The sequence below is a fragment of the Vipera ursinii genome (assembly GCF_947247035.1).
Source record: "Vipera ursinii genome assembly, chromosome: 2".
In the NCBI taxonomy this organism is placed as follows: Eukaryota; Metazoa; Chordata; class Lepidosauria; order Squamata; family Viperidae; genus Vipera; species Vipera ursinii.
In genome coordinates, this window is record NC_139513.1 from 253130157 (window position 1) to 253142379 (window position 12223).

A 12223-nucleotide genomic window follows, 5' to 3' on the forward strand; every position below is an offset into this window, starting at 1 on the left:
TTTTAGGAAAAGTATTTGTCTTTTTCATAACTGATAACAAAATTACACAAGTGAGCTAGTAAGATTGTTTTAGCTTCTCTGTAAAGGCAGAGGCTCCTAATTTGTAAACTTCAGAATATAATTGCAGATAATTGGTTGTAATAGTTTGCCAAAACAAATCAAGCAATGACTTACTGTTAGTCCTTGCATTTTATTTTTTTTCAAACATAAATGAAGTTTTTAATACGTTTCTTTTTTAACATGTGTTCAGAAGTATCACGGTGGTTTTTGTCCCAGATTTACAGGAAAACAAGTCTGATATTGTAGAAACAAGTTAACTTTTTAAACTTTTTTAGTATTTTTCCTTGATGGAACAAATGTAAATGCTAAACAAAATGTATTAGTCTTTCAGTTCAGTGAGTTTTCGTCGTAGCTTTTTCATATCTTGCTTGAATTTCTCTTCTTCAAGTTTCAGCTTTGTTGTCTGTATATGTTTGAGTGCATCAAGAGAATCATGGATAGATTGAAATCCTGGCAAATAAGGCATCTTTTAGTAAAGTTGACAAAATTATCATTAATATCAAATTTTCTGTTTATACAGCATTCCAAAATAATTTTTAACTTGCTTCTTAGGTTAAGGTCATCATTTGATCTATAATTTAATGTGATTGAAATATTTTATGAATATTTTTTTTTCAATTAAGCAAATGTGACCAGCTTTAAGATGAATTAATCAGACTGATTAAAAGTATATATATTTTTTCTGGTAAGACTTGAAATTAAAATAGACCTGAATTGACAATTTTTCTATCTAAAAGAATAATTGGTTATTTCTGCTGAAAGCTGATTTTTCCCCTTTATGACAGAAAGGTTTATAAATTGAACCACAGCAGGGAGACTTTTGGTTTTCCTGCTTATGTCATGATTTGGTAATCTGGAGAATGACAAAGTTGTGTGGCTATATAACACAAATGCAAATGCACAAATGCAAGTAAATTTGAAAAAAAAACCCTCACCTGATCTGTATTCATTTTGCATTCCTTCCAGTTCATTCCACATCAGCTTTTCAAATCTGGTAATCTTTGCATGTAGTTTATTTTGATCATTTTTCACCTGACTGAGTTCCACATCAAATTGCAATGTTTTTTCTGTGTTTTCTATTTTTTTGGAGAGATAGTATAACCCATCTTCTAATTTTTTTTCCACTATTTCCTTTTAAAAGAGGTATTGTGAAAAATGAATAGAATTACACTACTAAAAATATATTTATTCATTCAGTATAAAGGAATGAAATTAACCCTGCTTCTCTGTTAATTTTTTTCTGTCCCACTCCTGCCCAGGCCCCCATAGGCACCCTTGATGCAAACAATGTAGAGCTGGCCACGCCCACCCAGTAGGCCATATGCACTCTAGCCACGCCCACCCAGTAGGCCACGCCCACCCTGGCGATACCCACCCGGCCCCCTGAGGGCAACCACAATGCTGATGCAGCCCTCAATGAAATTGAGTTTGACACCCCTGAGCTACTGTACATCATTGGTTTCCTAATTTCTTTAGTTAAAACCTAGTCAATTATGGCTTAAATTGATGCCTTGGTGGAGGCTTGGGAGAGGGCTGCCACTGAGGCACTTGACCGGGTTGTACCCTTGCAACCCCTGATCTGGCGTAGATCCTGATGGGCTCCATGGTTTTCTGTGGAGCTACGGGAGATTAAACGTCAAAGACGGAGTCTGGAGAGCTGTTGGAGATCCAGCCGGTCTGAATCTGACCGATTGCGAATAAGATCTTTTACTAGGTCTTATCTCGCGGCGATGAGGACGGCGAAGTCTAATTACTTCGCCGCCCTCATCGCGTCCTCAGATAATCGCCCGGCCGCCCTGTTTAGGGTAACTCGTTCCCTCCTTTCTCAGGAGGTGAGGGAGGAGCCCTTGCAGGGGCGGGCCAAGGAGTTTAGCCAGTATCTGGCGGACAAAATCACTCAGATTCGGACCGGTTTGGACTCTGACTGGGCAGAGTCTGACGGGGAGGAATCGAGCGGTCTTGAGAGTATTATCTGGACTGAGTTTGATCCTGTGACTCCCGAGGAGGTGGACAGGATTATGGGGAGGCTGAGCTCTACCACCTGTTTATTGGACCCGTGCCCTTCCTGGCTGGTTTATTCAGCTCGGGAGGAGACATGAGGCTGGTTCCAGGCAGTGATATCTGCTTCTTTGAGCGAGGGTGTCTTTCCCGCCGCCTTGAAGGAAGCGGTGGTGAGACCCCTTCTCAAGAAGCCTGCCCTGGATCCAGCTATTTTGAATAACTATAGTCCAGTCTCCAATCTTCGCTTTTTAGCAAAGGTTGTTGAGAGTGTGGTGGCGCATCAGCTTCCTCTGTTCCTGGAGGAAACTGATTATCTTGACCCGTACCAATCAGGTTTCACGCCCGGATACAGCACGGAGACGGCATTGGTCGCATTGATGAATGATCTCTGGCGGGCTCGGGACAGGGGTTGTTCCTCTGTCCTAGTCCTATTAGATCTCTCAGCGGCTTTTGATACCATCGACCATGGTATCCTGCTGCGACGTCTCAGGGGGTTGGGAGTGGGAGGCACTGTTTTGCAGTGGTTCTCCTCCTACCTCTTGGGACATTCGCAGTTGGTGTTGACGGGAGGGCAGAGGTCCGCCCTGAGGTCTCTCGTTTGTGGAGTTCCTCAGGGGTCGGTCCTCTCTCCCCTCCTGTTCAATATCTATATGAAGCCGCTGGGTGAGATCATTCGTGGTTTTGGGGTGGGGTATCATCAGTACGCCGATGATACCCAACTTTTTCTTTCCACCCCAAACCAACTCAGTGATGCCCTCGACGTGATGTCCTGTTGCCTGGAGGCGGTTCGGGTTTGGATGGGGAGAAACAGGCTCAGACTCAATCCTGCCAAGACTGAGTAGCTGTGCGTACAGGCATCTCGAGTGAACCATTCTATTCCATCTTTAATGATGGGGGGTGAGGTGTTACCCCCCGTCGATAGGGCTCGCAACTTGGGTGTCCTGGATTCGCGGCTCAGCCTTGAAGATCATATAGGAGCCGTGACCAGGGGGGCTTTTGCCCAGGTTCGCCTGGTGCGCCAGTTGCGGCCCTATCTGGACCGAGATGCCTTGCGCACAGTCACTCATGCGCTCGTGACCTCCCGGTTAGACTACTGCAATGCTCTCTACATGGGGCTGCCCTTGAGGACCACTCAGAGGCTTCAACTGGTGCAGAATGCAGCCGCACGAGTTGTGATGGGGGCTTCCCGATACTCCCATATAACACCTCTGCTCCGTGAGCTGCATTGGCTTCCGGTTGCCCTCCGGGTGAGATTTAAGGTGCTGGTGATGACCTATAAAGCCCTAAATGGCTTGGGTCCGGGATATCTGAGGGAACACCTGCTGCCGGCATCAAGTTCCCTTTGTCCTGTGCGCTCCCACAGGGAGGGCCTTCTCAGGGTGCCGCCGGCAAAGGATTGCCGGTGGGCAACACCCAGCGGGAGGGCCTTCTCTGTGGGTGCACCTGCCCTCTGGAACCAGTTACCCGTAGAGCTTAGGACTGCCCCTGATTTTCGTTCGTTCCGCCGGGACCTGAAGACCTGGCTCTTTGAGCTTTCCGGCCAGGACTGAGGATTTTTTAATTTTTTTAACTTATTGTAATTGGGTTTTTAATCAGAGATATAGGGGTTTTAGATTTTAATCAAAGAAAATTTAATCTTAAATTTAAAATTTAATTGCTATTAATTTTTGTATTGTAATGTTGTTTTAATTGCCTTGTGAACCGCCCTGGGTCCTACGGGAGAAGGGCGGTATATAAGTTTAATAAATATAATATAATATATAAATTCAGATAGGTTGGTCTCTGCAATTTATATTGTTTAAAATTATGGATCAGTTTTTGGCAATCTAGTTTGTGGCTCTATCTGGATCAACATCAGTTCTGCTTGTCTACTCCAGCAATTCTCCATGCTATGTTTTGAACAAAAACACTATATTTTTAAGAGAGTGTTTATTTTGACTATGAGATTGCTTTTCTCTTCTCATACTTTTTTCTTGTCATCTTTTTATTTTAAATGGTATGCTTGCAAGTAATTCCAATATTTATAATTTGTTTGGGAAATCTTGTTGACTGACAGTGGGAAATAAACCCCTCTCTGAGGAAATGGATGGTTAAATACGAAATATAAATAAATAGTTTTTAATACTTTTAAGAAAAGCAATTGCATATTCTACTTTATAAATGAACTTCTATTATCAAATGTTTTTATTCCATTTTTGTTATTAGGTTCTTCATTAAGATTTTAAGTTACTAAGCAGATACAAACATAATAAAGGTTAATGAAAAGAAACATCCCAAGGTAGAATCTGAAGATTTAAAACTGGAAGGCAGAGCCATTTCTAACTGATGAGAAGCCTACAGTGATTTTGTTTCAAAAAATCAAAGCACTTAGTAAGCATTGACTTAAAGCTTCAATAGTTTTAATCTATAAAATACAACAGTTAAAACTTGCTGCATGATGCAATAATTTAGGGTTAGCAATCACACAGTATGTCTTTTAGATTATTTTATAAAACGACTAAATTGTCTACTTTTGAAACTGAACTGTTCCAGTTTATCACACCTCTCGCAAAAACAAATTTGAAGAAAGTTGTGTTCAGATACAGTGTCCTGATCCTGGATCAGCTACTTTCTGAAGCTAAACACTCGTACTTGCATGAAGCCAGCATCCTCCTCCTTGCCAAAAACTCAAGCTGTAATTCAAGATTGCCGTTTGAAAAAGGAGCACTCTGCCATCTGTTAAGAGACTTATTTAAGATGGCATATTTTATTGCCTGGGATTGAAAGAACATCCATAATGTAGCAACTTAAAATCCATACTGACTGTCCCAAGTCCCCAAAGTAACCTTAATATATTACCTTTCTCTAGCAATATATTGAACATAAAATGCAAACATGAATGGCCTTTCAACGTCTGGTAATAAAATCTGATTGGCTCTTATACTCCCTTCAGGTGTTCCTGACTTCTGTACTTCTGTTGTAGTTTTTTTCCTCACCAACTTCTCCCCCCACCCCAAATTCTCTGCTGCCTCATTTCCATCACTCAGAGAGCCAGTATTACTCATGTGAGATCACTGAAGATGTCAACCAGATCAAAACATTTATCTGTTTAAAATCTGCCCTTTTATAAAAGCCGCTTTTTGAGAAAGCGTGTTATGCTTGTATTCTTTGCATGAATTACAGCTGTACTTACCAATCTGTCCTTGATTGTAGCAAACAGCTGGTTTGTGAGATGGATTTGCTCTTGTTCAGATCTACTCAACTGACTTTCGATCCACTTCCGTTGGTTTTGAATTTGATCTTTAAAATCATTTAAAATACTATTTATCCTAATATTTAAAGAGAAATTCTTTTTAATTTTCATGAAAATTAAGCATGAAACATGCCTTTTTAAAAAATTCTTCTATACCATGATCTCACTACAAAAGCAATATGAAGTCACTGGCTTTCTGTGTTAATTTTTTTCTTAGTTCAGTCTTAACCAAATTCATGTGAGTAAAACTTCAATCAAACAACTTCGATAAACCTATTTTGATTTCATGTCATGAATCAGATTTATTCCATATGCTATTGAGTTTTGCCAATTTTGGTAGTTAATGGTTCTCTCAAGTGGCAGCATTGGTATAGTTTTGGTTTCAAGGCTATAAATACTTCGATAATGTTTGAATAAATGTATTTTCCCAACAAGAGAGATCTTTAAAATGCTATTTGAAAGTGATCAAAGGCTTCTATATTTTTAAGCATTGTAAGTCAGCTTCTGATCACAGCTTTTATATTGGCAGATCTAGAGTTTTTGCAAGTATAGGAAAGAAGGTAAATATGAGTATCAACTGTCTGTGTGTGCAGTGCATGTGCCTGCAACTGAATGAAGTGAAGAAACGAACACTTCTCCAAACATTTTTGAGTTGTCTTCTCATCCTGTTTTTAAAAAACATACTGATTTTACAATTAAATATAAATAGATCTTCATCTCACATCTGAATTAGTATTTCACATCTGATTTTTTTCTCATAGAACGCTCAGAACGGAGTTCTGGCACCTTTTTTGGATGGAACCTTGTAGGGTAGGCAAGGCAGGTTGTATGACATGTGTGAGTTCCGGCACCTTTTTCTTTTACAAAAAAAGCACTGTTCAAACCTATTGGCTGCCACCTAGGGGCCAGGGTATAAATTGCTGCATCTGTAGTCTAGCTCTCTAGTTCAGATCCTGCAAGAAATAAACCATGCTCTTTGCTGAACTCACTCGCCTCATCTTTCTTCCTGCACAACGACCCCAGTACACAACAGAAACTACCCAATTCACTCACCAAAATAACTGTTTACAAAAACAAATTTATATTGGTTCTTATGATTTTTCTGCCTTTTTTCTACTTCCATTATAGTTATTTTTGCATTGAATAAGAAAAGTTTTGTTCTTACAGCTATCAGTGAAAGCAAATGAAAGCACTGTGCACTTTCAGTTAAAGCACTGAGTTAGCTTTGTTTAAAAATATGTATGTGATTTAATAAACATTTATCCTTGTTGGCCTGTCAGGATTCTTAAAGGCAAGTAAATTAATTTGGTGATGTTCTGTTGTGCCAATACCATTGTACCATAACTTAGCACATTAACATAATTGAAAAGCTTTGTTCTCTTACTTGAAGTCCAAGAGCTGCAATTCATGATGTTGATCACCCTGCACTGCCTTTAAATTTGAAGTTTGCTCTGAGCTTGAAGTCTCTATCTTGCCTAAAATATGCATTACCTAATAGGAACAAGAAAAAACAGTAAGAGCTAAAATCCCAGTATTTACATTGAATACACATAATGATTGCAGTGACTAAGGGAAAAGTCAAAATTTCAGATAGACTTATTCTTATAAGCTTTGCTCAGAATTAATTTTGCTGCATAGTGAAAGATTCCCACCAACTATTCTAAAATAATTATTAGTATCCAGTGTTTGTTGGATGTTTTTATAGAGACTTTGTACAGAAATGATCAGATTATATATAGGTTTCCTTAATATTCTATATTTCCAGGAAGAGCTATGTTTTGTGCTAATCCATTTGAAACAGTCAGCATGTATGAATCTTTTTCCTGTTAAGATTCTAATTGTTCTACTTCTGTCATATTTCTGCATGAAAGGCTTGCCTTTGTTTTTACATTGTGACTGCTTTGGATAACAACTATTGGCATTTATGACAATGATGAAAATGGAACTTTTCAACCAATCTTTCAAAGGTTTGTAAAGCAAAGAAAAGCTGAAGTAGGATTGTAAGCAGAGTTTTGGTTTCATTTGGTGACTGCTTCACTTAACAGCTGTGTCACAGGTTCCAATTGTGGTTGCTAAATGAGGACTACTTGGACCAGTAACCCATGTCATATGGAAATGACAAGCATTTCTTCTATTTTTTTCAACAGTTGCAGAAGAAGCTTTCTTGCTAAGAATTATTGGCAAGTTCAAAAGAGCTTAATTTTACATTTTCTATCTGCTTACCTTTAGTCAGGAAGCATGAACCTTCTGTACAAGATTTTGGAAATTCATAAGTTGTGAACAGTGATAAGGACACCACATAAATATTTCCTTACAAGGGGAACAAAGCCTATTCTATAATAGAGAGCTGGAGAACTTTTGATCTGTGGGTTGGAGTGAGTGTATGAGGGAAGCCTCTGCAAAAGTCCCACCTAAGACTTTGCCACTTCCTTAAAACTCTCATGCTCCTGATCAAGAAGAGCTCAATGCACATATAAAATCAGATAATTTTGAAGCTTATAGCTGTCCCACCTAGGATGACCATTCACTTCAAGAAAGGTAGTAGACACTGACAGCTGTCCAGGAATTAAATTAACAAAGTAAAAAAATAATCTTCCCTTAATTAGGAATACAGAAATGGTAATATTGTGAAAAATGATTAATTAGTCTGAGAGTATAACCACATAAAAATTTAAGAGTATCAATAACCTTGGGATTTCAATGGAAGAATAATATTAAATTTATTTTGAATATTATATAGTGCAGAATGTTGGTATATTACCCAGTTTTGATTGCTAAAATAGATCATTAATTTTCAAAAATTTCCTGGAAATATGAGCAGATCAGATCATTTTTTCATATTCAGCAGCAATGCAGGTAACTTCAACAATTGTGGAAAATGATTCACACCAGTATGAAACAAATCTTAAAAATCGAATTCCTATTTCAATCTACAATACTACTATTAAACTTCACTAATGTTGCACTGAGCGACTGATCAGGGTTCTGGCCTCAACTCTTAGAGCCCCGTAACAGGGGTGAGAATTTAGAGGGACCCTCGCAAGGGTGAACACCTTGAATATGGAAGGATTTTGCCCTTTGCCACCGACCCAGTGTGCCGGACGTTCCAACGGTCACACTTGGGAACTGCGATGGCGCAGGAACACGATCCTAGGACAAACTGAGGCACCAACACAAGTTTGTTCAAGGTGAGAGAGCACAGAGTGCCCGGGGTGGATGGTGTTGCCCCCCCGAACAGCTTTGCACAGCACTCTATTTATTGGGCAGTTTCATCAGGGCGGGGGGAAGTATACACATGAGGAATTAACATATGGAAGGTCATAGAACATAGCTCATTGCATACAACTGCTAATGAAGAGAGCAAAAGTCATCACAGGAAACAATAAAGCATAGCTTATCATATACAAATGCTAACAGAGAAGACAAGAGTTATCACAGGAAGGCATAACTTGAAAGGCAGGGCAAAGGTCATTACAGGAAACAATAAAGCATAGCTTATCGTATACAAATGCTAACAGAAAAGACAAGTCTTGTTATATACAATTATAAATGAAGGATCACCAGAGGCAGGAATGTGATTGTAAATGGAGAAGAAAGAGTTTTATCACCAGAGGCAGGAATGTATAACCTTGTATATAATTATAAATGGAGCAGGCAGAGGTTTATCACAGGAATGCAGAACTTTGTAACTTTTAATATAGGAATCAAAAAGGTCTTTTGGGATATAGGAATCAAAAAGGTCTTTTCGGAGTCTGGGATAACTACACACTAAATCACATATCTCCTCAGAGTATATAGAATTGGCCTATAAATAATAATTGCTAAAAGGATATTATCTGCTTTTTACTGAAAATTGTCAAATCCCATTAATGGAAGAATAGCTAACCAAGCATGAGAATATGTCTCACTGTCTCTAGAATAACTTCCTATCTTTAAAGCAAACTGGAAACTATTTGTAGATTATAATCTAAAACATGGATTTGTACCACATACAACATGTGGATTTATCTGTGCATAGAATCTGTATTTTTATGAAATACATAAATCAAAATAACTATTTTGTAATATGAACTGAGCTTAGTACAGTATGCTGTTTAATTTGAAGATTTACACTGTGTTGACCATAGCCTTTGTTACTAATTTTTAGCTTAAATTCAGCAGTGATTATTAGTCCATTAACATGATTATTCAAATATAATTATATTTTAGAAAACTATGTGACAATTTAAAATTCATCTTTACATATTTTCTTCAGTGTTCAAATACCAAAAAAATCCAAATGCATTTTGACCTCAAAAAGTCTTCTTCAGCAAGAACAGATCTAAGAACATAGCTCTATCCAGCATTTAACTCTTTTTTAAAAAAAATACAAAGCTTTCTTGGAATCTTAATTTTGAATGTCTGATGTGTAGAGTCTGCTTGAAGTTACCAGAGGGAAAGCGAAATAAAAAAATTCCTGTTCACAAGCAATTTTGCTTGATACACTTACATTAAAAAAGTCTCAGTAATAAAGCTCAAATATAGACATGTTAAAATTAGAATGTAGGTTTAGAATAGAATAGAGCTGGAAGGGACCTTTGAGGTCTTCTAGTCCAGCCCTCTGCTCAAGCAGGAGAACCTATACCATTTCAGACAAGCGTTCTTCCATTTCATAGAACCATAGGGCTAGAAGGTATCTTGGAGGTCTTCTAGTCTAATCTCCTGCCCCAGGCAAAAATAAGTCCTTATACAATTTTGGACAAATGATTATACAATTATTCTTTTCTTGAAAACCTCCAGCAATGGAATACCCATAACTCAAGCTGTTGCACTGATTAATCATTCTCACTGTCAGAAATTTCCTCCTTATTTCCAGGCTGGATTTCCTTCTGATGAGCTTCCACTCATTGCTTCTTGTCCTGCCCTCAAGTTCTGTGCAGAATAAATTGATCCTCTCTTCCCTGTGACCACAATTCAAGTATTTTCCCTAAGCCTTCTTTTTGTTAGACTAAAATACTTAGTTCCCTTAATCATTGATTTAGCCTCCAGACCCCTTATCGTCTTTGTTACTCTTCTCTGCACTAGGGCTTCAGCATCTTTTTTGTATCATGGTGACCAGAACTCGGTTCCAAATATGGCATCACTAATCCAGTATAGAGCAGTACTATTACTTTCTGTATTCTTGCTGCTATCCCTCTGTTGAGGCAGTCTAGGGTTGTGATAGCTTTTTTTTGGCAGCTGCAGCACATTTGTGACTCATACTTAAGTGGTGATTCACCTGGACACCTAGGTACTTCTCACAGGCACTACATTTGAGACGGGTATTGCCTATCCTGTACCCGTGTGTCTGGTTTTTCTTGCCTAAATGCAGGACCTTACTTTTGTCACTGCCAAACTGCATCTTGTTGAATAGGGCCCAATGCTCAAGTCTGTCAAGATCCTTCTGTCAGCCTTGGTGGAGCAGTGGGCTAATGCCTCCTTAAGTAACACCAGCTGCCTGCAATTAGTGCAGGTTCGAGTCCCACCAGGCTCAAGGTTGACTCAGCCTTCCATCCTTCCGAGGTAGGTAAAATGAGGACCCAGATTGTTGGGGGGCAATAAGCTGACTTTGTAAAAATGCTGCTTGGGGGGCCCCTGAAAGCCCTAATAAGCAGGCATATACATAGAATGAAGGCTATTGCTAAGCACATTGATTTGTGCTTCTTAGATTGTAAGCCGCCCTGAGTCTTCGGAGAAGGGCGGGATATAAATGGGATTTAAAAAAAAGTCTGTCAAGATCCTTCTGAATCTTGACTCTATGTTAGCAATTTCCCCCAGCCAATGTCACCCACAAATTTAATGAGTGCCACTTCATCAATCCCCTCATCTAGGTCATTTATGGAAGATGCTGAAGAGCACTGCACCCAAGACAGAACCTTGAAGTATCCCATTGCATACTTCCCTCCATATAGTTGTAGTTCTATTAAGGAACACATACTGAGTCCGGTTGGCCAGCCAACTGAAATCTGTCTGGTGGTAGTACTATCCCACCTTGTTCTGTCTTACCAAGAAGTAGGCTGTGGTCTATTTTATCAAACACTTTGCTGAAATCTAAGTATATTATATTCATAATATTTCCTTAATGCACTAATACAATCACTTTGCTAAAGAAGCAAAGTTTGTTTGGCATTACCTGTTTTTAACAAACATTTAGGGCAATAATGCTTGGGAATCTCAGGATCTTTTCTGTGTTACAAAAGAACTTCTGTATCTTTTTGTGTTTTATAATTGGATTAATAAACTGTCATTAGTCAAAAGTAACGTTCGAAATAATAAGTATTGTGATGACGCAGCATCACTTCTCAATCTCCATATTTCAGCACTACACCACGTTAATTGTACAATTGGCTATTGAAATCATTCTGGATCTTTATTCCATTAACATGAGTCAGCAATTTTAAATCAAATGGAGAAGTTGAATTATTTCTAACATACAGTACAGATTAACAGATTCCTTCAGAGCCACTCACCTTCATCTCAACATTATTCACACAATTGTCCAAGGAAGACTGAACAGCATGAATGTCTTTCTCTAGTTTTGAAATCTCATGCCTGCTGATATTGATATCTCCAGAGAGTTTGGCAATGCTAGCATCGCATCTAGAAAGTTGATAACAAAAAAAGAGGGTAGTTTCTGTACCTCCTCTATATCATAAAGTCCCACTTCTGTTAATCATTCAGAAGTGTATCTCCAACAAGCAATTTTCTTCCCTAATGAAGAATTATATATTTTATACTTTTTCTTCCTCTTCTCTTTTCTCTATCTTTTTCAGCATCAAAGAGCCTTGGTGGAGCAGTGGGCTGATGCCTCCTTAAGTAACACCAGCTGCCTGCAATTAGTGCAGGTTCGCATCCCACCAGGCTCAAGGTTGACTCAGCCTTCCATCCTTCCGAGGTAGGTAAAATGAGGAC

At 38.8% G+C, this 12223-nt stretch overlaps 1 protein-coding gene across 1 annotated transcript in view; it reads right to left on the reverse strand.

The window, feature by feature from the left end:
* Positions 1-379: 379 nt before the first annotated feature.
* Positions 380-12223, reverse strand: part of FAM81B (family with sequence similarity 81 member B) — a gene marked incomplete at both ends in the record, with an annotated part of 35420 nt that continues 23576 nt past the window's right edge. Inside the window, 5 exons of the mRNA XM_083356617.1 lie at positions 380-510; positions 996-1191; positions 5234-5369; positions 6678-6784; positions 11782-11911. Coding sequence (XP_083212743.1) covers positions 380-510; positions 996-1191; positions 5234-5369; positions 6678-6784; positions 11782-11911 — 700 coding nt within the window. The remainder of the gene's footprint in view (positions 511-995; positions 1192-5233; positions 5370-6677; positions 6785-11781; positions 11912-12223) is intronic.